Source organism: Rhinatrema bivittatum, chromosome 3 (assembly GCF_901001135.1).
Source record: "Rhinatrema bivittatum chromosome 3, aRhiBiv1.1, whole genome shotgun sequence".
Classification (NCBI taxonomy): domain Eukaryota; kingdom Metazoa; phylum Chordata; class Amphibia; order Gymnophiona; family Rhinatrematidae; genus Rhinatrema; species Rhinatrema bivittatum.
In genome coordinates this window covers 561,725,323-561,751,813 of record NC_042617.1, presented here as the reverse complement: position 1 = coordinate 561,751,813, position 26,491 = coordinate 561,725,323, and the positions used below count along the sequence as shown (strand labels likewise).

Here is a 26,491-nt window from a genome sequence, read left to right as displayed (position 1 = left end):
TGTAGGCAGCGGTGACTTCCTGGCAGAAGTTATATTCAGTAGCAGGTCCGGGAACGTGGGCCCTCGAGGAGCGAGTACCGGTTCCAGACTGCGACCTGAAAAGTAAAAGAGAGAGCGAGGCCCCCGAGGAGTGGGTAACCCTGGTAAATTCCGAGGAGGCAGAGTAGCAAGGTATGCGGAGAGCCCGGAGGCAGGCGAAAATAATGCAACAAAGGTAGGGGGGATTTAGACAGGGCTGGGGGGGCGGGGCGGAAGGAAAGTTCCCTCCGAGGCCGGCCTCGGAGGGAATGGGGAAAGCCATTGGGGGTCCCCTGGGGCTCAGCACGTGCAAGGTGCACAAGTGTGCACCCCCTTGCGCACACCAACCCCGGATTTTATAACAAGCACGCGGCTGCGCGCGCATGTTATAAAATCAGGCGTAGATTTGTGTGTGCCGGGTTGCGTGCACAAATCTATGCCCGCGCGTAGTTTTTAAAATCTGGCCCAAAGGCTTTTAAAATCTACTTTTAAGAACATAAGTTATGCCATGCTGAGTCAGACCAAAGGTCAATCAAAGCCAGTATCCTGTTTAACAATGGCAGTGGCCAATCTGGTCACAAGTGAGAGACAGATCTCAAAGAATAGATGCATTCCTAGTTGCTCACTCTCAGGGCTTTGCCAAAACAGTAACAGAGGATCCAAAGGCTTCATGCACAGCATCTCTTCAAAACACCATCTTGGATCTTCTCCGCACCTTCTTCCAGCCTCAGCATATGAATTCAAATAACACTACCAAATTTCTTCAAAAACTGGAAATCAAACTGTTTGCTGCTGGAAGCCAGGGAACAAGTACCAAAGCTGATCCTTGCTATTGACCAACTACAGTCTACATGTGTACACAATAAAGCTTTTATATTTCTATTAGTCTTAGTGATGACAATGATTCTTGATGCATGCTATGAATGCTGTGATGGTTATTTCCCTCTGGGGATAGGGAAATACCTACAGTACCTGAATGTGATCCGCTTTGAAGTGCTGAAAAAAGTGTGAAAAGTGGAATATAAAAATCTAAATTAAATAAAATGTAAAAGTCTACATGTTTAATAGTGGTTTATGGATTTTTCCTGCAAAAACTTGTCCAAGCCTCTTTTAAAGCCCATTATGCTACATGCCCAGACACAACATGCATCAAGCTCAGTATCCAATTTCCAACAGTAGCCAATCCAGATCACAAGTATCTGGCAAGATCCCAAGAGGATGATATATTATATGCTTGTTTCAGGGATAAGCCCTGAGACAAGCATATAATATGAGACAAGTCCAAGTCCATATAATATGAGACAAGTCCAGGTCCATCTTATTAATGGTTTATGGACTTTTCATGCATGAACCTTTTTTAAACCTTTTTCAAAGACAGGTTCTCTAATTTTACCCCATCCTCTGGCAATGAGTTCCAGAATTTAATTAGGCATTGAGTAAAAAATAATATTTTCTCCTATTTGTTTTAAATGCTCTACTTAGTAACTTCATTTCATGTCCCCTAGTCTTTGTATTTTCTGAAAGCTCAAACAAGCAATTTAGGTTTACTTGTTCCACTCCCCTCATTATTTTATAGACCTCTTATCCTATCTCCCCTCAGCCGTCTCTTCTCCAAGCTAAAGAGTCCGAATCTCTATAGCCTTTCCTCATAGGGTGCTTGTTCCATGCCCTTTATCATTTTGGTCTCCCTTCTCTGTACTTTTTCTAATTCTGCTATTTCTTTTTTGAGATGTGGTGACCAGAACTGCACACAATCCTCATGATGGGGGTTGCACCATGGAGCGATACAGAGACATTATAATATTCTCTGCTTTATTCTCCATTCCTTTCCTAATAATCCCTAGCATTCTATTTGCCTTCTTGGCCGCTGCAGTACGCTGAGCAGAGAATTATCTTCTTTCACTTAGATTTGTAATATCAGGTGAAAAATAAGATATCACAATATACAGCAAGAACAGTAGAATCAGTTTTTACAATAACTTTTTCAAGTCTATAAATAGCATTTATTATGGTATTTATACTTTATTCACATAAAGACACATTTTAAAAGCCAAACCGGCTTTTAAAATGTGCGAGCCAAAACCTGGAGATATGTGAATATGTTGGGCCAGCATGCACCGAGCGAATTTTAAAAGCCACCTGCGTACACGCGTATCTCCTGCTGGGCGCACAAAATGTTTTTTTCTAAATAAGGGACAGGGAGTGGGTGTGGTCTGGTGGGGCATGGGTGTTCCTGGCTTTCTCAATGGAACCAACGCATAAATGCTTACACGCACAAGTGCCTGCCGGAGTCCCCTGCCGTGTCAATTTACTTCTGCTATGGATGGTGTGTAAGCAATAAAAAAAAATATTACGCAGATCAGCGGGGGTTTTAAGGGTCAGTGTTAAAAGGGGAAAAGGGAGACTATTAAACCAGGGGGTTTGGAAGTCCTACCCTGGCCTGAGGGCATATTAGGAACAAATTGGTGAAACTGGCAATGGCGTGGACGCCCGCTCCTTTTGAAATCCCCGCACTTACGCGGTGGAAGTGGGATTTGTGCGCATAAGCACGCGCCCTCTTAAAACTGCGCGCACACGTGCCCCTGCTCGGCCTGTTTTATAACATGTGCACGCATACGCACGTATGTTATAAAATGGCCACGTCCCTAGGTGCGAGCCGGCAAACGCGCGCCCCCGCGTGTCTGTTTCAAAGTTATCATCATAGGCTTTACGGTGAAGCTTTGAAAAAAAAAAAAAATTTATTTACAAATTACAAAATATATAGAAGCCATATATATCTTCACTCCAACATACAATGTGCAATACACGTATTCCTACATCCAGTCACACATCTAACAAATGTTATAAATAAACAATGAACATTCCGTATTCTTCAGACACAAGTAGAAACCCGCCTTCAAAGTCCTGCTTTCTTAGATTCACTTTCACTTTTATAGAATTGAAAGAGATATTGTACAAATTGATTCTACTGTGCTTGTTATATATTGCGATATTGTAGTTTTGGAATAGTTAGCGATTAGCGGGTGGTGCTATAGAAAAATAAGATATGACAGCATTCATATTTTTGGTGAAGTTTTACAATTAATATGCAAGACCAGACCTTTCAAATTCAGTGTAAAGCTGTGGTTTTATAATAACTAAACTAAAGTATCAAATAACTATGATAATTACAAACTGTATTTCAAGAATATGCTAAACGCATGTTCAAAGTAAATAAAAGGAAGCAGAGAAGGATGGAGAAAAAAAAAAAAAAAGAGAGACCAAGATCTTGAGAATGCTTTATTACAGTTGGTTTTATTCCATTTGACCATTCTGAGAAACATGTAGTGTTGTGTTGAAATGTAAATAATAATACAATCTGCGTTTATATCTTGGTTGCTTGCTGAAATTCAGATTTTCATCCTTCATGTTAACACAGTGGATCTTTTAGAGTTATAGCTCATTCTTGGCATCCTTTGGATTACTGCATCCTTTTAAACTGAGGAGAATCTCTATGATGAGCTAAAACATATATTTTTTTAAAAAAGTAAACAGGGAAAAACACATTAGACAAATTACTACTAATTTTTTTTATAAAATGATTCTTTTGCAAATGCAAATATTAAATGTTAAGATTAAGTCAGCGTGCTTATATATAACAACAAAGTGTGAGGCGGATCTACTACAAATGTATAGTTGCTTTCTCACTAAAAAATAAAGGTTTGTTTTATGCTTTTCGTATAATAAATGTCACAGAAACACAGCTTATAATGGCAGATAATCATTTGCATGGCATCTCTAGTTTGCTCAGCTTCCCTTAGCACTTCAGCAAGAAAGAAATTCAAACCCAAGTTTGAGCCTCATGAAAAAGAAATATAAGCAGGCAAAGTCTGACGTGTTCGGCGTCTGTTGAGAGAGGAGGATTTTTAAAATACCTTTAAAGCACTCAAAAGCACTGTTTGCTCGAGGAGAAGAAATGTTAAATTATGGAAAGTAATAAAATTCCTTTGGAAAGGGTTACAAGCGTACCCAACAGCAGAAGGGCTTCTAAAGCAAACTTACTATAGAAACAGGGCTGCTCAGATCTGTCCTGGGGACCCCACAGCTAGTGCAGTTTTCAGAATATCCGTAATGAACACGCATGAATGGAAGAACATATGGAAGAACCAAGGTCCATTGAGCCCAGCACCCTGTCTCCGACAGTGGCCAGTCCTGGCTACAAGTACCTGACAGATCTGACACTCCCAGGGATAGCAATAATCTACCTTTTTTCTGATAATATGTTATCGACTTTTCTTCCAGAAACTTGTCCAAACCTCTTTTACGCCCCGCTAGGCTAGTGGCCTTCACCACGTCCTCTGGCCACAGATTCCATTGCTTGATGGTGTGTGCTACGGGGAAAAGTACTTCCTACGATTTGCAGGTTGTTAGTTTCATGGAGTATACCCTTGCCTTAGTATTATAGGAAAGGGTAAATAACCCTCCTTTATTTACCTGTTCCAATCACTCATAATTTTATAAACTTCTATCATGTCCCCTCTCGCCTGTCTCTTTTCCAAGCTGAAGAGACATAGGGGTAGATTTTAAAAGCCCTGCGCGGGTAAATCCTGCCGGATTTACACGCGCAGGGCACTCGCGCACCGGCGCAGGCGTAACTCCATCGAACAAGGTAGGGGGGAGATTTAGGTAGGTCCGGAGGGGGGGGGGGGTGGGTTAGATAGGGGAAGGGAGGGAAAGGTGGGGGGGGACAAAAATAAAAGTTCCCTCCGAGGCCGCTCCGATTTCGGAGCGGCCTCGGAGGGAACGGAGGCAGGGTGCGTGGCTCGGCGCACGCAGGCTGCCGATTTTGCGCAGCCTTGAGCACGCAGACCCCGGATTTTAAAAGATATGCGTGGCTATGCGCATATCTTTTAAAATCTGGCGTACCTTTGCAAATACATGTTGATCAGGCTATTAACTATTCTCTCCTGATTAAAAAAAAATCTGTGCGCCCAGTGCACACATTTTTACTCTCAGAAATGAATACCTGCCCAAAGCAAAAAAATATTGCTTTTCTGTACTTCTTCTGACTTAATATCGTGGTGATATTGTCGGAGGAACAAAGGACAAGAATGTTTTAAAAAAAAAGTGTGCTGCGGTCAGATTAGGAAAAGGGACGCTCTTAAAATTGAGTGTCCATTTTCCTAAACCACTAACAGCCACCTTTCCTGGGCACCTGCAGCCAAGGAGGTGCTAGGGGCGCACATTTGTCCCTAGTGCTTCCTTTTTTAGTGCGACCCCTCATTTAAATATTCAATTGCGCGCCCAGGAGAGGTGGCTGGGCGTGCGTTAAGAAAGCAGGCTCTCAACTGTGAGCGCATGTTTTCCATGCAGATATATTAAATTGGCCTGAAGGTCATAAGAATATAAGAAATTGCCATGCTGGGTCAGACCAAGTGTCCATCAAACCCAGCATCCTATTTCCAACAGAGGACCAACCAGGCCACAAGCATCTGGCAAGTACCCTACCATTAAGAAGATCCCATTCTACTGTTGCCAGTAATAGCATCAGTAATCAGTAATAGCAGAGGCCATTCCCTAAATAAACTTGATTAATAGCAGTTAATGGACTTCTCCTCCAAGAACTTATCCAAACCTTTTTTAAACCCAGCTACACTAACTGTATTAACCATATCCTCTGGCAACAAATTCCAGAGCTTAATTGTGCATTAAGTGAAAAAGAATTTTCTCCGATTAGTCTTAAATGTGCTACTTGCTAACTTCATGGCGTGCCCCCTAGTCCTTCTATTATCCAAAAGTGTAAATAACCGATTTACAGCTACTCATTCAAGACCTCTCATGATTTTAAAAACCTCTATCATATCCCCCCTCAGCCATCTCTTCTCCAAGCTGAATAGCCCTAACCTCTTCAGCTTTTCCTCATAAGGGAGATGTTCCATCCCCTTTATCATTTTGGTCGCTCTTCTCTGTACCTTCTCCATTGCAACTATATATTTTTTTATATACGGTGACCAGAATTGTAAACAATTGTATACAGAATTGTATATCACCATGGAGTGATATAGAGGCATTATGACATTTTCCGTTTTATTAACTATTCCCTTCCTAATAATTCCTAACATTCTGTTTGCTTTTTTGACTGCTGCAGCACACTGAGCCGACAATTTCAAAGTATTATCCACTATGATGCCTAGATCTTTTTTCTGGGTGGTAGCTCCTAATATGGACTCTAAAATCATCTAACTACAGCAAGGGTTATTGTTCCCTGTATATAACACCTTGCATTTGTCCACATTAAATTTCATCTGCCATTTGGATGCCCAATCTTCTAGTCTCACAAAGTTCTCCTACAATGTATCACAATCCGTTTGTGATTTAACTACTCTGAATAATTTTGTATCATCTGCAAATTTTATAACCTCATTCGTCGTATTCTTTTCCAGATCATTTATAAATATATTGAAAAGCACCAGTCCAAGTACAGATCCCTGAGGCACTCCACTGTTTACCCTTTTCCACTGAGAAAATTGACCATTTAATCCTACTCTGTTTCCTGTCTTTTAACCAGTTTGTAATCCACGAAAGGACATCGCCTCCTATCCCATGACTTTTTATTTTTCTTAGAAGCCTCTCATGAGGGACTTTGTCAAATGCCTTCTGAAAATCCAAATACACTACATCTACCGGTTTACCTTTATCCACATGTTTATTAACCCCTTCAAAAAAATGAAGCAGATTTGTTAGGCAAGACTTCCCTTGGGTAAATCCATGTTGACTATGTTCCATTAAATCATGTCTTTCTTTATGCTCTGTGATTTTGATCTTTAGAATAGTTTCTACTATTTTTCCCGGCTCTGAAGTCAGGCTCACTGGTCTATAGTTTCCTGGATCACCCCTGGAGCCCTTTTTAAATATTGGGGTTACATTGGCCATCCTCCAGTCTTCAGGTACAATGGATGATTTTAATGATAGGTTACAAATTTTAATTAATAGATCTGAAATTTCATTTTTTGGTTCCTTCAGAACCCTAGGATGCATACTATCCAGTCCAGGTGGTTTGCTACTCCTTAGTTTGTCAATCTGGCATACTATATCTTCTAGGTTCACAGTGATTTGATTCAGTTCATCTGACTCATCACCCTTGAAAACCATCTTTCTGCAGTTTCTCACAATCCACTGCTGTTTTAACAACTTTGAATAATTTTATGTCATCTGAAAATTTCATCACCTCACTCGTCATTTTCTTTTCCAGATCATTTATAAATATGTTAAACAGCACAGGTCTCAGTACCAATCCCTGTGGCACTCCACTAACAACCTTTCTCCATTTGGAAAACTAAAAATTTAGTCCTACCCTCTGTTTCCAGCCTTTTAACCACTTACCAGTCCACAAATGGACACTGCCTCCTATCTCATGACTGTAATTTCCTGAGGCGTTTCTCATGGAACACTTTGTCAAATGCCTTCTGAAAGTCGAAATACACTAGAACAACTTTATCAACATGTTTATTTCCCCTTGTGAAAACCATGTTGACTCATCCTCATTAAGCCACATCTATCATAAGGCCATTGATTTTGTTTTTAAGATCAGCTTTTTATCATTTTGCCCAGCACCAACTTCAGGCTCATGGTCTATAGTTTCCCAGATCACCCCTGGAGCCCATTTTATAAAACTGGCATCACAATGGTTACCTTCTACTGAAGATTCAACATGCAAATTAAACATCTATATATTCATTCTGAAATGTCAACTGGAAGGGTTCCCCAGGAAGCTCTGTCTTAGAAAAGCTTTGTAAGAAGTGCCTAGTCATTAAGATCAGCCTCTTCATGGCATAAAGATGGGGATTGGGCCAAGACCTTGAAAAATTGCATATTTTTAACACTGAAGTCAAGTTCAGCAAATCTGCAGAAGAACCAGAAATGTCCAAATTTTAGAATAGCACCTCTGTACTTCACATTCAATGAAGTTACAGAAAGTGAACAGTACTCAGTATACAGATGCCCTTCCTGCCACTTTTATGCCCAACTGTTAGTGTTGCACAATTTTACACAAACTCAGGTCAGACATAAATCTGCGCTGGAAAGACAGAAGCTCTGTGTTTGAAGGAGTTGAATTAAGTTTCCTAGTGTATCTTGGAGGCACACTTAACCAGTCAGGTTTTCAGGATAGCCACAATGAATATGCATGAGATCAGGGGCATAGCATGCATAATATACAGAGGTGCACAGGCACCACCAACTTTAAATACTGTTTCCAGTCCCTGCATCCTCTCTCTCCCGTCTCATTCATCCCCTGCTCTTCCTCTAAGGCACCTCTAAGTCATCGCATTGCAGCTGAACTACGGACACTTCTCCCTCTTGCAGCCCTGTAGTAAAAACATCTGCTGTTAGAACTGTGCAGAGTTGGCCTTCTCCGGGCTTCCATTTTAGTTTTCACTTGCATTTTTTGTTCTTAATTTGTGATCCCTTATTTTGTATTAGCTATGGGTCACTCAGTTTGTGTTCTGTGTGTGTGAGAGACTGAGGTGAGGGATTCTACTGGCATGTAGTATGTGATTTGTACTGTTTTTCCCAGAAGAAGGTGTATTGGTGTTGTAGGGCCTATAGTAATATGTGTAGTGCTGCCTCTTCCCAGGTACATTTGCTGCTGTTTGAATCCTGGGAGTTTGTTGTGGCTTGGCAGGTTTTCTATCTAGGTTCAATGTGCCTTTTTTGAAGGGTTTTGTGTTACTTCACAAACTTCCTGGCAGTATAAGGGGTTTGTGTGGCTATTACTGAGATGACTCCAAAATTTGAATTATTTTTTTTTTTGGTAGGGTGAGTTAGTGAGCTCCTGTCTTTTGGAGAGTGCATCTATTTTGGGTACCTTAGTAGGGGTGGGAGCTATCTTATCCCATCCCTCACCTCGCACACCAGATTGCCTTGAGCCGTTCCAGCACCAGCTCTGCTGTGCTGTCAACACTCTGAACTACCTCCCATGGCCTGACATCATCATCATCATCATCAAAGGCTGGCTTAATGTTGCACGTGTTACCATATCAAAGGAGACATTTCGAACCTGGACTTGGTTGATGATGTCAGGCTAGGGAGGCAGATCAAAGGGTCAATCACATGGCAGCAGCAAATTTTCTGATGCACCACCAAGTTCAGCAGTCACCTTACGCCCCTGCCTGAGATGGATTTGCATACTACACAGGGTCTCCGATATGTGCAAACATAAGTCATGCATATTCATAATGAACATCCTGAAAACCCAAGGATTAGGTTTGCCTGCAGAATAAGAGGCAGAATGACTGGCCCAATTGGCTCTTGCCATTGTTGAGAGCATAGATATTCTGCCTTTCTGCTACATTTTTTCAGCTTCTGCTCTATGTATTACTCAGGTCCATGAATCTCCTCAATTTTATTGCCAAATGGATAGAGACAGGTCACATAAATACACAAACTCATCTGCATGCTTAAGTCCTTATTCTAGAACAATAATTTTCTTTAGGCAGTAAATGTGTTCCTGTTGAACAGCAAGCAAAACCGCTTTGCACAAAAAAGTGTAGATTTACGACGTCGCCTTCTGTGTCTCCTTACCTATTTTAGACCCATGCACCAATGCATGGACAGATTTCTTGATCATGGCTATAACTATTATTTACATAATTTGGGTATTGAAATGTAAGCTAAAAATTGAAGCTTTTTTTCCTTGTAAACAATGAAATCTGCCTGCATAACACCATTGTGCAACTAACTTCAATTTGCTGGGCAAGTACACTCAAGATCACTTTAAACAATCAGCTAGCTTGGAAATTTATTTTATTTTAGCAAGTTGTTTAAACCCTCCTGCATGGTCATGCCCTGAATGGGGCTGGGTGGCAGGGTTTTAAATCCCATACTGTACAAGTTTCTCAATCTCAGTCGTTGCTTAGACCCACCCTGTGCTTTAAAGTTACCACAAAGGGGCTAAGAAGTGATGCAGCAATTGCTGTGGTAAGTTTATAGTAAGTGACTCCCGTGAAATCAGTCAATCCACTCCCCGGCGTACCTGGGAGCGCCTGCTCACCCTGAGATTAGTGTGGGGGTGGGCTCAGACAGGCTGTGCAGACTTTCTCTCTTCCTCCCCGCCTCGCAGGGAATTACTGTCTTCTTAATTTATATTCTCTATCATATAATAAAATCGTTTCCCACCTTTGGAGTCTCTGGCTTAATTTTCTGACTTGGTGTCTTTTTTTCCTCCTTCTCTGTCCTCATCTCGTTTTCTGGCTCTCTCTGGTGTCCTGCTTCATTTATCTTTTCTGTTTCAGTTCTCTCTCGCCTTTCCTTCTTTATCGCTTCCCTTCAGCAGCAGGCACTTTAATACTTTCTCTTCCTTGTTTTTCTCTCCCTTCTCCTGCTTTTTCCCTCCTTTCTTCTAGCCTAACCTGCTCTGCTTTCACTGTTCTTTCCCCGTTTCCCCTGCACTCTCTCTCCTCCATTGCTCATCCTCTTCCTTCTATATTATCATCTTGGATTACTTCCCCCCCCCCCCAACCCAGGGTCCTCTTTCTCCATCACCCCACCCCTTTCTCTTCCTCATTCCCACCTTTTCTCCCCTCTCCCCTTGCTCTCATCTTCCCCTAGTTCTACCCTTTCTCCTCCTCGTTTTCACCTTCTCCCTCCCCCCCATTCTACCTCAACTCTTGGTTTCTCCTTTCTTTTCCCCCACACTCTTTCTGTCCCCTTCCCTCCCCTCCCTCTACCTCTTGCTGTCTCCTCTCACTCCCCCCCCATTCTTGTCCTTCCCCTTGCTTACTCTTCTCTCTTTTCCCATCTTTACTTCCCCTTCTGTCTCCCCCACAATCTTGCTGCTCCAACTTTTCTCTGTCACATACATATACCCCGTAAGCACTCTCTTGCTCTCACCTCACTGTTCCCTCCCAACACTTACTCTTTCCTCTCCCTGACTGCCCTCCTCTCCCAACCACACACACAGGTTCTCTTGTACTCGCCTCTGTCTCCCTCCTTCCACCCCCTTTGGATCTCTCACTCTCTTGCATCGCATGCACACTTTCTCTTGCCACCTCTCTATGGGGCCGATGTAATAAGACCCGCAGCAAAACAGGTGCTTGCTATGAGCGCGGGTTTTGATCGCCGCGCGCAGCTGAAGCTGCCGCTTCCGCAGGATGTAAAAAAAAAAAAAAAAAATTATGCAAATGATTTGCATGCAGAAATCCACTCACGTACACAAAAATGCGCACACCTAAGCGTGTTACAGGGCCTATGTAATAAGCAGTTGCATCCGCGTGCTCAAAACCCTCGCCGATTATCCGCACATAAAAGTGAGTGAGCGAGCGAATAGGTCTCCCTATTAAGTGAAACTATGACCCTGGAAAGTATTTTTAATATTTCCATTAACTGTGCTGCAGAAAACGTGGCAAATATTTTCATGGATGCTAATTCACAACAATCTTGCCGCTCTTCTGGCCGTGTATCTGTCCACCCAGGGAGGCGCCGACCTCGGATACTATAAAAAGCACTTTGCTCTGCTGGCCACTTTGAAGCCGAAATAGGCATTCAGCTAGGCGCCTATCAGGCCACTCGTACTCTGTTTGTGGCAGAAAAGTTTATATGATCAGGCACACAGAAAGGTGCCTAGCTAATCTTGATGCTCAGGTGCTCTTCTGGCCATATATCTGGCAGCTCGGGCACTGAGCTAGGTGCTCAGCTGGTTGCAAATCTGGCCACTCAGACGTCAAGAAAAGTTTCTAGGGAAGCACCAACCTAAGCTGGCCATTCCAATGCCCAGAAAAGCACCTAAGCTGGCCACTCAGACACTGAGATAAGCGCTCAGCAAGGTGGTTTTCAGGATGCTTGGGTGCTGACATAGGCCCCCCAAAGTCGGCGCTGACACTGAACTCATGCCCTGACCATGGTGGTAAAAAACCCGCATTAAAAAACCCACACTAGCACTAGCGCGGCTGCCTGCATTGCCTATGATTAGCTAATCGCCTCCTTTGCATACTGTTAGCATGCATTCACGCAGGAAAAACCGTGGGTCTGTAAGTGCGTTTGTACACGCTTTTTTCCTGTGCACAAATCCCCGTATAGGGCTTTGCACGGGAAAACACACGTACAAACACGTGTACATCCATGCACAAACCCACGGCAGCTTCAGCGCACTTTATTTCATCGGCCCCTATTTGTTTACCCTGATCCATGCAGGACTAGCAGTGCTTTCCCGCTTCTCACTGCTGATTGGTTCGTGGTGGCAGCAGCCAGAGGCAGAGGGAGAGAACTGGCAGCAGAGCTTCCTCCTGCTTCAGACTCCATCCTTCTGCCCCCCCCCCCCTGCCCTCAGCACAGACCATGGGAAAGAGGCTGCAGCTGAGAAGAGATGCTGATTGCTAGGACCTGGAGATTCTGAGTGCTCACTGTAGATTTAGAGTCTGATCTCTAAACCCTGCGTCTCCAGTTCAAATCCAGACTTCCCAGGTATGCTCACAGGTTGCTGGCCTGCCTGTTGCGAAAAGTGTATCAGATTGCTTTTGAATTAGGCAGAAAAGTAGTCACATAAAAAGATGAATCTAGTTCTACATTGAGCAAGATCCCCTTACCCTATGACTTTACTTTTAAAAACAGGGAGCAATGAATCTAATGTTCCTGACTTGACCTCCGGAAGTTATGAATGTATATCAGAATTTTGTATTGTACCTTTGCTGTTTATGTTCAGTTATATGAAATAAATAAATAAATAAATGTAAACCACCCCCCCCCCCAAAAAAAAAAAACAGGGAGCAACTGAAAGTGTGTGCGAGAGTAAAAAGCTGTGTGCAAAGTGAACTAACGTGCCCTTAAAAAATAGCACCTTGTGAGTGATGGGGTTCACAGCTGGCTCCTTGTTCTGATAATGGAACTATATACAGTTGAAAACAAATACAATATAACATTTACAAGGGTTCAATATATTTATTGCTTAAAATTTGCAATAAATATATTATTGAACTTAAGATGACCAGATCTGATCATACTGAGATAGATACTCAGTGGGCCGGTGAGTGAGAAAGCTACCAGGGTAACTTTACCTGGATATTCAGTAGCATTTTTCCAGATAATATGCAGCGGAATAAAGTTACCTGAGTAACTTTAGGACAGGTATTTTTCCAATCAGACTTACTGGCTAACTCTAGCCGGGTACTGGTACTTGTCGGCACTCATGGGCTCCATCACCGTTTCTTTTTACCCAGATACATGCATAAAATTTAGCCAGAGAGCGGGAGAATTTTTCAAATCTCAGATTTTGTCCAGGTAACTCTAAATGTTACCTGGACAAAATATTTGACTATTGATCTCATTCACAGTGTCCTCAGGTCACAGCTATCTCTGTGGAAGTCCTGCTCTCTTACCTCACAGTGGTGCTGTACACAGCACGCTGCTGTACTCACTGCTGCGATCTAGCACTGGCAAATATGTTTCAGCAACTACACAGCAGGTTGTTCCAGGAGTCAAGTTTTCTATCTTAATCATTTTTTTCCTTCCTTCATACATTTTATGTTTCTGCACCAATGGAAAAAAAGACAATTAGCAGAATGCTTTAACAGATGTATACCCCTACTACTACTACTACTAATCATGTTTATGGCACTTCAAGACATACTTAGTGCTATTCACATGCAAGTAAGAGATACTGCTTGTTCCATGGAGCTTAAAGTCTAGCCAAGACACACAAACAATGCCAAATAATTTTCAGGAAAATGTATTTATTCTAGAAAAACATGGTTAAAATCAACAAAGGTAAGATCAGGGAAAGTCAGAATCTAAGATTTAAACTAAACCTCAAGAATTTAGGTTTTTAGGTGGTATCTGAATACGACCAGAGAAGAGGCATGATGAGCTAACTCAAGATGGCGATTCCAGGCACATAGCACAGCAAGGTAGAAAGCATGGACCTGGGAGTTGGTAACAGATGAGGGCACGGATATGAGCAGCTTTCCTAATGAATGGAAGGGATGAGGAGGGGTATGAGAGAAATAAGAGAGGCGAGACAATGAGGATCTCCAGAATGAAAACACTTGTAGGTGAGTAGAAGCTTCTAGCTAGTTCTAGGGGTGTGCCAGGACATTTTTTTGAGTTAATTTTTGGGTCTTTTCATTTTGTTTCTTTATTTTACTTTATTTTTTTTAGTTTTAGCATGCATTAAAACCATTTAGTAAGTGTTACAAATCATTTAGTACATGCTAAAACTTTAGGAAGAAATTATAAAAGGAACTACATGTGTAAATGTAACATAACGTAGCAATTTAAAAATGCTATTTACATGCATAAAGTGCACTTTTGTGAATAAATCCTATGGACAATTCAATGGCATATATTGTAGCAGTTTTCAAAATCCCACTTACATGGGATGCTAGTTACATGCCAACTAGTTGGCAGTCCACAACAGGACATTGTCCCTATCCCATGACGTTTTAATTTCCTAAGCGATCTCTCATGAGGGACTTTGTCAAATGCTTTATGGAAATCCAGATACACTATATCAACTGGCTCACCTTTATCCACATGTTTGTTTACGCCCTCAAAACAATGTAGCAAATTTGTGAGGCAAGACTTCCGTTGGCTAAATCCATGTTGGCTTTGTCCCATTAAACTATGCCTATCTTTATGTTCGACAATTTTGTTCTTTATGATAGTGTCTACCATTTTGCCTGGCCCAGATGTCAGATTCACTGATCTGTAGGTTCCTGGATCACCCCTTGATCCCCTTTTAAAACTTGACATTCCATTTGGCAACCCTCCAGTCTTCAGGTACAATATAAGCAATAAAGAAAGAAAGAAAATAAGTAAACCAACTTAAAATAAATATAAAAGCATCAAAATCCAATGAACTAGATGATCAATACAGTAAAGATCACAGAAAAGAATAACAGAAAAATATAAAATCAGTTAAAAGCCTGCTCAAAAAGATACGTTTTGACCAATTTCTAAAAGACAAAGTAATCTGTGCATGTACATGTCTTCATGGGTAGCTGATTCCATAATTTTGGATCATTAGAAAAGAAGCCTTGTTTCTAGTGCTAACTAGGCAAGCCAGTTGAAGGAAAGGCTCATTTAACAAAAGACCAGAGAAGAAGCCTAGAAAAGAATCTGGTTATTGGGCAGAATATAAATTATTGAAATAAATATATAAGCTCCTAGGGATGTGCAGGAGAAAAACATTTGTTTTTGTTTTATTTTCAGGAGGTTTTTCTCCACGAATTTTGGTTCATGGATTGCTTAAATTAATTTCATTCATGTGAAAAAAAATGAATCAACCAATTAAAAAAAAAAAAAAAAAAAAAAGAACTGAAATGGCCAAAACAAAGAAAATGAGGACGCCCTCCCACCCTCCTGGAAAAATGTCGGGGCCAGGATTCTTCCCTGCCCTCACTTACCCAGTCCAGTGGGGATCCGCCAGCTAGGACTAGGCCGGAACCTTGGACTTGTGCAGGCCAAGGCAGGTCACTGTGGCCTTGGCCTACTCAAGGCCAACACCTCAGCTTAGGCCTGAGCCTGGAACAAATCCTGATGCTGTGACTTGACCCAGAGGCCGGATTCCAATGCCAGGACCTCGACCAGGACCCAGGCCTGTTGCTGCGATCTGATCCGGAGGCCAGGCCCTGATGCTATGACCTAAGCCACATCCAGGCCCGATTCTGTGACATGACCCAGAGGCCAGGTCCTGATGCCAGGGCCTCGGCCTAGGCCGGAGTCCAAGTGCAGGCCCAATGCCGCAACCCAACCAGGAAGCCAGTTCCTGATGCCGGGGCATCAACCTTGACCCAAGCCCAATGCCATGACCTGACCCGGAAGCTGGGTCCTGACACCTGGGCCTTGGCCTAGGACGGAGCCCAAGCCCAGGCCCAATGCGCTGTGCTTGGCCCTAGGCCATGGCCCCTGCTTTGGACCTCGGCCTATGCCCTACGCGAGGCCCTGGCTTTGGGCCTAGGCCAAAGCACTGGCATCACGTTCGAGGATAGGCCGCAGTTCCTGCTTTGGGCCTCGGCCTATGCCCTACGCGAGGCCCTGGCTTTGGGCCTAGGCCAAAGCACTGGCATCACGTTCGAGGATAGGCCGCAGTTCCTGCTTTGGGCCTCGGCCTATGCCCTAGGTAAGGCCCTGCTTTGAACCTATACCTATGCCTGATACATTAGTTGAAGATGAAACAAACAAATAAGGTTCGTTTCATTCATGGGGGCAAGCAGTTCATTTTGGAGACCCCTGAATGAAATGAATTAGCCTTATTTGTCGCGTTTTGCCCTTTTGTTTTAAACAAATGCACACCCTGAAAGCCCCAGTGCTCCTTGAAATCTGCAGGTCACAACCTGTTAGACATTCCTTCAATCTGAGAAGCGTACGTGAATGAAACCAGAAGGAGAATATTTTTATAGCTAGTCCAATGCTGTGGAATAACCTTCCAGATGAAATTCTCTCAATTGCATATTAATCCACATTCAGAAAGCAGGAGAAAGCATATTGTTTTAGACAGGCTTCTTAAATTTTTCTTGTTATGCTGTTTTACCATTTTATTATCTTATTTTAGTCTTTTAAAGTTATTTTAATGGGATTTTTAATTCTTTGTTATTACAGCATTTGATTTTTTAATCCTTTAAGGTTTAGTTTATTATCTTCCTATGTACTACTATAACCCACCCCCGGCCAGGTGTTAATTTTTTAGCTCATGCTATTTCCACAGAGCAGCAAATACCGGTAAGATAAATTGGGGATTGCTGATGGAGGAAATGAAGCTGCTAAGCAGGAAATGTTGGGAGAAGTGTGGAGGAGAAGATAGGGGAAAAAGGGAGGAGAGGGAGGAGAGCGAGAGAGCGAGAGAGAGTAGACCAGCAAAAAGGACACCAACATCCACTTGAGCACTGCCAAAACATTTTCACATTTATTTAGACATGAAAGAGGTCCATATTCAAAAGCCATTTTGACGGATAATGTGATAGTTATCCATCGAAGTGGCTTATCCAGCTATATTTAGCCCTTATCTGGCTAAATTCTAGCTAGGTAACTAGAATTTAGCCAAATAAGAAGGGGGCTTTCTGTGGGTGGGCAAGAGGTGTTCCGAGGAGGAGCACAATGAGCCGCCTAAGTTAAGCGTCTAACTCCTATACTTGGAGTTGGTCACTTAACTTAGGCGGTGACTCTGGTGGGGCCCTAGGGCTATCCTAAAGTTGGCCGGTTAGACATAACCGGCTAACTTTAAGATAGCCGAATATGTTTATCTAGCTACCTAGCCGAGCTGCACAGCAGCTGAACATGGACCTTGAAAATGTCTTTTGAAACCAAAGGTTCAACAAAGGCAACTGTTTTTCAAACATTGTATGCTGCACAGTGTATATGGCACAATTTTGTAACTAGTGCAAATAAAAACCCATCCTAAAAGTCACAATTGAACATTATAATTATGCAGAAACATTGCACCATTTACATCTCAAAGTGCATAACACAAACTTACTGACTTTAAATCTGCGACTCTGCAGTTCTTCCCAGAACGTACTTCTCAACCAGATAGATGGGAAAGAGGGGGCTTTTCATGGTTCCCCCCTTTGCTTAGGGGGCAGTTTGAAAGCTTTTGCCTTGAAGATCTCTATATTGGTAGGATTGTGGATCAAGTCCAATTCCCAGTTTACAACAACTTTGATTAGATGTTCTGGTATTAAAGTATCACACTTCTCTGGTTGCTTTCCCTCCTTGTTGTACCTAAAGGGCACTATTCAAACTCCTTTCCTGAATATCCATTGGATATCTGTAGTGGATCTATACCAGTGGGGTGCAGCTCTTCTCCTTTACTCCTCCTTTCATTCTCCTAGACACTGGATAGATGTCCAATCCTCCTTCTTACCTCCGATGGGTGAATTGAATCTCTCTGATGGAGAAGCTCAAAATAGTCCAACAGTACAAGACTGGTCAACCAAATCCAAAAGAGATGGAGGGATGGGTTGAAAACTTCCTTCAATTAATCCCAAAAAAAAGATTTTAATAATTTCTTCTTCAAAAATATCTGATCTGGACACCAAAGGGTAGGGTCTCTTTTTTCTTCAAACAAAATCAGAAAGAAAAGAAACAGGAACAAAAAGAAACACGACTGCCTTCTCCAAAATCAGAACGCACAATAAAGCTCTGGAATTTGTTGCCAGAGGATGTGGTTAGTGCAGTTAGGGCAGCTGGGTTCAAAAAAGGTTTGGATAAGTTCTTGGAGGAGAAGTTCATTAACGGCTATTAATCAAGTTTAGTTAGAGAATAGCCACTGCTATTAATTGCATCAGTTGCATGGGATCTTCTTGGTGTTTGGGTAATTGCCAGTTTCTTGTGGCCTGGTTTGGCCTCTGTGGAATCAGAATGCTGGGCTTGATGGAACCTTGGTCTGACCCAGCATGGCAATTTCTTATGTTCTTAAGAATCCACACTCTCACTAGGAGCCTCTGCCTTTTATAGGACAGGTAGCAACCTCTACAGCAGCCCACATGGAGGAGCTGAGGAATAAGTGGAATGGTTCTCCGACCTATACACTGCCTACCTGATCTTTGAAAAGAATAGAACTTAGTAGGGAGCTAGTGAGGCCCTACGTGCTCATGAGACAGCCTCTTCCCACCCTCTCTACCCTTTCCACCTCTGATCCAAGGCCCTCTACGGTAACCATTCCTGTGTGGCCTAGATCAGGCAGCTAAGATTTGCAATAAAACATACATAAAATTCAAAATAAAAAGTGTAGCACTTTAAATGAAACAAACGTGTTTAAACCATAAAATAAATGAATGAGTGAGACCCAGTAGTGTGGCTTATAGGCTGAAATAATGATGAAGAAGAATATATTCAGCCTAACTATGCTGCAGTACATCAGTCACTTAATTAAGACTGACTAAATCTCCTTTCTCTACACAAGTATTCCAAATCGACCATAATCCAGCAAATCGGGTAACTAAAGATTGAATGCTTGCTTAAAAATAAATAGGCTTTTAGTTGCTTCCTAAACTGGACTAGTGAGGATTCATTCTTAAGCTCCTCCAGGAGACCATACCAGAGGACAGGGTCAGCAACACTGAACTGTTTTGACTGAGGGAATGTCTAACAAATTTCAAAAAGATGAAGGGAATGTCCCAAAGGGGCAGTAGATTTTTTTTTTTTATGTATTTTAAAGTTGATTTTCTCTAACTAATACTTAACACAACAATAGCAAACAAAGCCTGAGTACAATAACTCTATGTAATAAAATCAGTGAAATACAGCAAGAAAATAAAGCTTTGCAAAACTCATTCTGACTTGTTATTTTATGCCCCCACACCAGCTCACTCCCCCTTCCTATTCCATACGCTTGATGGCTTGAGGTACATAGAAATACAAGCTTATACAGGTACCTAAGAAGAATGTATATGAGAGTAACAATACAGAGGGAAGATACATACTCCTCAGTAAGTAACTAATAGCGAAGATATAGACAGACCAGCTATATAGAAGTGCCAGAACAATAGGCATCCCAATATTGAGACCCTGGATATTAATAAAAAAGGCATGAGTATCAAGGTTACCACATTTAGAGACTATCCTCTTCCCGCACTGTCACCCAGATTAAACAGTACACAGTGAACCTAGATTTCCATCTTAGGTAGGTTACAAGATTTTTTCAAAGCTGGCCACCCGATCATTGCGTATAGCCATTAATTTCCCCAAATAGTGTACCCTATATAGTCTAGATTGCACGTCAGTTATTTATTTATTTATTTTATTTATTTATTTAAAAACTTTTATATACCGGTATTAGTATGCATACATCATACCGGTTTACAATGTAACTTTAAAGGTAGAAATTACAATGAACAGGGAGGGCGAACAAGGAGGAGTATACAAAGAGCAGGAGGTGGAGGAATTAAAGCAATAAATAAAAACTGCAACGGACTATTTACAGGAATATACAAGGCGTAGGCAAGATACTTGCAGAAGTCGGTGTACTTAATCAGGGTAGGCTTGTCGGAAGAGCCATGTTTTAAGTTTTTTTCTGAACTTGGCGTAACATGGCTCTAGCCTGAGAGTGGTAGGGAGGGTGTTCCATTGTTTAGGGCCTGCAATGGATAGTGCACGGTCCCTAGTAGAGGAGAGGTGGGCTTTTTTTCAAAGGGGGAATGGAGAGGGTGCCTTTGTTGACAGTGCGAGTGGGTCGTTCAGTGCGTATAGGACGAAAGGGTTCATCCAACCAATTGGAATTGTGCGAGTGGATGGACTTGTGCACTATGGTTAGAATTTTGAAGAGAATTCGGGATGCGATGGGGAGCCAGTGGAGTTCTTTGAGTATTGGGGTAATGTGATCAGCTTTCCTTGAGTTGGTGATGACCCTGGCGATGGCATTCTGGAGCATTTGTAAGGGCTTGGTGGTGGAGGAGGGTAGGCCAAGGAAGAGGGCATTACAGTAGTCCAGCTTTGAGGAAAGGGTGGCTTGGACGACGGTGCGGAAGTCATGATAGTGGAGGAGGGGTCTGAGTTTCTTCAGGATGTGAAGCTTGAAGAAACCTTCTTTGAGGATGGAGTTGATCTGTTTTTTGAGATTGAGTTGTTGATCTATGATAACCCCAAGGTCTCTTACTGTGGGTTGGGGTGTTATGACGTTGAAAGCTGGATCGTTGGAGATCGGTGGTTTGGGAGGGAGGTGAGGAGAGATAAGGAGCAGCTCTGTTTTGGAGGAGTTTAGAGCGAGCTGGATGTTGGTGAGGAAGTCATTGATGTTGGCAAGACATGTGTTCCAGAAGGCAAGGGCATCTGAGAGAGAGTTGTGAATGGGAATGATGATTTGAACGTCATCTGCATAGAGGTAGAATTTGAGGCCGAGGTCTGTGAGGAGCTGACATAGAGGTGTGAGATAAATGTTGAAAAGGGTGGAGGAGAGGGAGGAGCCTTGTGGGACACCTTGAGACAAGGGATAGAGTGTGGAGTTGGCGTTTCCTATCTTGACGGAGAACTTTCTGTTAGATAAGTAGGATTTAAACCATAGTAGGGCTAGGCCTGAGATGCCTATTTCGGATAGCCGGTTGATGAGGAGGTTATGGTTGATGGTATCAAAGGCAGCTGAGATGTCGAGTAGGGCGAGGAGGTAACAGTTGCCTCGGTCCATGCCTATGAGTAAGTGGTCCGTGAGGGAGAGCAGGAGGGTTTCTGTATTGAGGTATTTACGGAAGCCGTATTGGGCTGGATGCAGAATGTTGTTGCTTTCTAGATATTCTGTAAGTTGGATGTTTACAATCTTTTCCATAATTTTGGATAGGAAGGGCAGGTTAGAGATAGGGCGGAAGTTAGCGGGGTCTTTAGGGTCTAGTGTTGGTTTTTTTAGGAGGGGCTTGACAATAGCTTGTTTAAGAGCATCTGGGACAGAGCCTGAAGAGAGGGAGGAGTTTATGATGTCTGCGATGGGTTTGGATATAGTGTTCGGGAGTTAGGGATAGAACATCAGTTCTATCCCTAACATCAGTTAGGGATAGAACATCAGGTCTTTGCCACCAGTAAGCAATTTTGTATCTAGCAGCTGTGACTACTTGTTGCACCTTTAAGGACACCGACCCCACAACTGTTGGTATGTATAACAGGCAAACTTTGGGATACTTGGGCACTTTAATACCTTCCAAAGAACCAATGAAATCAAGCACGGCTTCCCATAGTTTTCCATCTGCTGGGCATTCCCACCACAAATGTAGAAAGGTACTCCTTGCTCCACAACCCTTCCAACATTTTTCATCTGAACCCTTGAACATCTTGCTCAGTCTCGCAGGGGTTAGGTACCACCTGTAGAGTACCTTATGTCCATTTTCTTTTATTGTAGAGGATACTGAGCACCTACTAACTGCAAAAAAGCATTGATACCATTTCTTTATCCTCAAAAATACCCCCCTAGATCTCGTTCCCAAGTGATTTGATACGCCATCTTCCTCTGGGGTTCTCTACTTAAAAGAGCATAAATCTTGGAAATAGGTTTAGTGAGCTTATCAGCTCGGATACAATAATGTTCAAAGAGGGATCTACCCTTTTTATGCTCCTGCCCAACCTTGGAGGAGATGAAAAAATGAATAATTTGATTATAAGCAAAATGTTATGATTCAGAGACCTGATACGTTTGTTGTAATTCGTTAAAGGTTAAACGTTTCTGGCCATCCCATAGTTGTTCCCATTTAAACAAACCCTTCCCCCTACAGCATTTGATCCCTTTTGGCTCTGTCCCCCAGGAGGGAAGGATCTGTCAAAAAGAAAGGAAGTCATAAGATAGGCATGCTTATCTCCCACCAATCTCAACTTCCACTTCCCCCAGATCTGATAAATTAGTCTAGAGAAGGGCGATAAACCAGAAAGACTGATCTCTCCCTGTTGCCAGGCTCTAATGTGTAATGGAAGGTCTCCAGCACCCTGCTCAGCTATACAAGCCCAAGGTTTCAGTTCCTCACTTTTATGCCAATGAATGAATGCACTCAGTTGAGACGCGGCATAATACCACTCCAAATGAGGAACATGCAACCCCCTTCGCAATTTATCTTGATAGAGAACTGATTTAGCAACTCTAGGTGGCCGACACTTCCAGATAAATCTGAGAAGCTTACACTGCCACAGGTAGTCCAGCACCTGTACAGGCAAAGTTTGGAAAAAATAACAAAGATGAGGCAACACATTCATTTTGACAATAGCGATTCTGCTGAACCATGAAAAGCCCCCTCTTTCCCATCTAAATCATTTTGTATACTAGAAAGCAAAGGAGTATAATTAAACCCAAACAAGTCCTTTGTCTCAGCCCAAATTTTTACCCCTAAGTATTTTACCCACCCCCAATGCATTCATAGAGGTCACTTGGTACAGAAATATTTAAGAGCTCCGATTTACCCTCATTAACTTTAAAACCAGAGACTTCACCAATCACTCTCATATCCTGTAGCAAGACCTGGGGAGAGGATTCCAGAATAGCCACTGTGAATAGTAGATCATAATGATGTGATCCCACCCGCACCCCCTGAAGTTATGAATTATGTCTCACCTTTTCTGCAAAAGGTTCTAAGGAGAGGGAAAATAGTAAAGGCTTCAGAGGGCAGCCCTGCCTGGTACCCATCTTTACCTCAAACGGTGGTGTGTATTCCCCATTAATTTTTAAGTAACTCCTAGGATTAACATATAGACACTGGATCCACCCAAGAAAATCAAGTCCCAGATTCATTTTCCCTAGCACTTTAAGCAGGTATGGCCAGTGGACCCTGTCAAAAGCCTTTTTGGCATCTACAGCCAGAAGAACTAAAGGGATATTACCATGCTGTGCCCTTCAGATTAGTTCCAGAACTCTCTGCATGTTATCAGAAACCAGTCTGCCTGGAACAAATCCGGACTGATCCTCATGGATAATGAAAGGAGCAACTTTTCCCAATCTGGTTGCCAATATCTTGGTGAAGATCTTTAGATCAATATTTATCAAGGATATTGGTCGATATGACCCACAAAGTGTGGAGTCTCTCCCACTTTTAGCCAATACAGTTTATCCCAGCTAGATTGGACTTAGAAGAAATCAAGCTCCCTGATCTTAGTGCAATAAACATTTCTACCATGGGCGGAATCACCCCTTGATGGAATACTTTATAGAACTTAGCCATGAACCCATCTAGACCTGGAGATTTCCCCCAGCTTCAGACCATGAATTGTTTGATAACCTCACTCTGGGTAATCTCTGCATTTAAAAACTCACGGGCTTCATCAGGTATAGATAGTAATTTCACTCCCTGAAAATAATATCACAGAATGATATGATCTATATATACCAATTCCAACCTTCATCCTGAACCCTAATACTTCTTTAATAAGATTATGCAAAATTAAACCTATATTGTCTCATTCTACATGTTATACTCTGCTTTTGCCGAGGTTATATATATATTTTCTCTTTGTATTGTGTTATAATTTATAACTGTTCATTGTATGAATTTGTTACACTGTAAACCGGAATGAAGGCACTCAGCTATATTTCGGTATAAAAAAAGAATATAAATAAATAAATAAATAAATAAAGGTCTATATCCTGTTCTTTCACAGTTACATCCAATCCATAGAGCTCCTTATAGAAACTAGTAAAGTGATTATTAATATCTCTTGATTTATATAAGAAGGCCCCTGTAGAGTCCTTAATTTTAGTAATGAGGAATTGTGCAGCTCTCTCCTTCAGTTTCCTGACAAGGATCCGCCCTTCCTTATCACCAAATTCAAATTAGTTTGTTTCAACAAATCTAATTGGTATACCATCTGTGCCAAATATAATGCCTAAAGTTTACTCCTGGCAGACTCTAATTCTGCCAATCTTCCAGGGTCTAAGATATTGTTTATGACTTAGAAACATAGAAACATAGAAATGACGGCAGAAGAAGACCGAATGGCCCATCCAGTCTGCCCAGCAAGCCTCACACATTTTTTCTCTCATTCTTATCTGTTACTCTTAGCTCCTTGTTCTATTCCCCTTCCACCCCCACCATTAATGTAGAGAGCAGTGATGGAGCTGCATGCAAGTGAAATATCTAGCTTGATTAGTTAGGGGTAGTAGGGGCAGTAACCGCCGCGATAAGCAAGCTACACCCATGCTTATTTGTTTTACCTAGACTATGTTGTACAGCTCTTGTTGGTTTTTTTTTTTTTTTTTTTCTTCTCCCCTGCTGTAGAAGCAGAGAGCCATGCTGGATATGCATTGAAAGTGAAGTATCAGGCACATTTGGTTGGGGTAGTAACCGCCGTAACAAGCCAGCTACTCCTCGCTTTGTGATTGCGAATCCTTTTTTTTCTTCACCCCTGTCGTTGAAGCTATGCAGGATATGCGTGAAGCATCAGGTTTTTTGTTTTTTTTTTTCCCCCTGCCCTTGAAGCAGAGAGCTATGCTGGAAATGCGTGATGTATCAGTCTTTCTCCCATGCCGATGCAGGAGAGAACCATGCTGGATATGCATGGAAAGTGAAGTATCAGGCACATTTGGTTTGGGGTAGTAACCGCCGTAACAAGCCAGCTACTCCCCGCGTTTTGAGTGCGAACCCTTTTTCTTCTCCTTTGCCGTTGTAGCAGAGAGCTCTGCTGGATGTGTGAAGTATCAGTTATTCTTCTCCCCTGTCATTGAAGCAGAGAGCTATGCTGTATATGCATTGAAAGTGAAGTATCAGGCATATTTGGTTTGGGGTAGTAACCGCCGTAACAAGCCAGCTACTCCCCTCTTTATGAGTGCAAATCCTTTTTTCCATTACCTCTTGCTGTTGAAGCTTAGAGCGATGTAGGAGTCACAGTAAGCATGTGTATGTTTATTTAGTAAGGGTATTGTGTCAATAGCCATCATTCTGGCGAGTCACCCACTCTTCATTGGTGGCCTCTTGACTTTATGGATCCGCAGTGTTTATCCCATGCCCCTTTGAAGTCTTTCACAGTTCTGGTCTTCACCACTTCCTCCGGAAGGGCATTCCAGGCATCCACCACCCTCTCCGTGAAGAAATACTTCCTGACATTGGTTCTGAATCTTCCTCCCTGGAGCCTCAAATCGTGACCCCTGGTTCTGCTGATTATTTTCCTACGGAAGAGGTTTGTCGTTGTTTTTGGATCATTAAAACCTTTCAAGTATCTGAAAGTCTGTATCATATCACCTCTGCTCCTCCTCTCCTCCAGGGTGTACATATTTAGATTCTTCAATCTCTCCTCGTACGTCATCCTATGAAGATCCTCCACCTTCCTGGTCGCCCTTCTCTGTACCGCTTCCATCTTGTCTTTGTCTTTTTGTAGATACGGTCTCCAGAACTGAACACAGTACTCCAGGTGAGGCCTCACCAAGGACCTGTACAAGGGAATAATCACTTCCCTTTTCTTACTTGATATTCCTCTCTCTATGCAGCCCAGCATTCTTCTGGCTTTTGCTATCGCCTTGTCGCATTGTTTCGCTGTCTTCACATCATTAGACACTATCACCCCAAGGTCCCTCTCCTGCTCCGTGCTCATCAGCCTTTCCCCCCCCATCGAGTACAGTTCATTTGGATTTCCACTCCCCATATGCATGACTTTGCACTTCTTGGCATTGAATCTCAGCTGCCATATCTTCGACCACTCTTCCAGTTTCCTTAGATCCTGTCTCATTCTCTCCACTCCTTCCGGCGTGTCCACTCTGTTGCAGATCTTAGTGTCATCCGCAAAAAGACAAACCTTACCTTCTATCCCGTCTGCAATGTCGCTCACAAAGATATTGAACAGGACAGGTCCCAACACCGATCCTTGCGGCACACCACTTAAAACCGCTCTCTCTTCAGAGAAGGCTCCATTTACCATCACACATTGTTTTCTGTCCGTCAACCAATTTGCAATCCAGGTCACCACATCGGCACTCACTCCCAAGCTTCTCGTTTTATTCACCAGTCTCCTGTGCGGAACCGTATCAAAAGCTTTGCTGAAATCCAAGTAGATGACATCTAGTGCTCTTCCTTGATCCAATTCCTTGGTTACCCAGTCAAAAAAGTCAATCAAA

The 26,491-nt window shown here is 42.4% G+C and overlaps 1 protein-coding gene across 1 annotated transcript in view; it reads right to left on the bottom strand.

Moving 5' to 3' along the window:
* Window positions 1-3,334: 3,334 nt before the first annotated feature.
* The window catches only part of LOC115088654 (interleukin-22 receptor subunit alpha-2-like), a 69,936-nt gene continuing 46,779 nt past the window's right edge, over window positions 3,335-26,491 (bottom strand). The window contains exons 5-6 of the mRNA XM_029596914.1: window positions 13,368-13,518; window positions 3,335-3,519 (exon numbers count right to left, since the gene is read on the bottom strand). Coding sequence (XP_029452774.1) covers window positions 13,369-13,518 — 150 coding nt within the window. The 3' untranslated portion in view covers window positions 3,335-3,519; window position 13,368. The remainder of the gene's footprint in view (window positions 3,520-13,367; window positions 13,519-26,491) is intronic.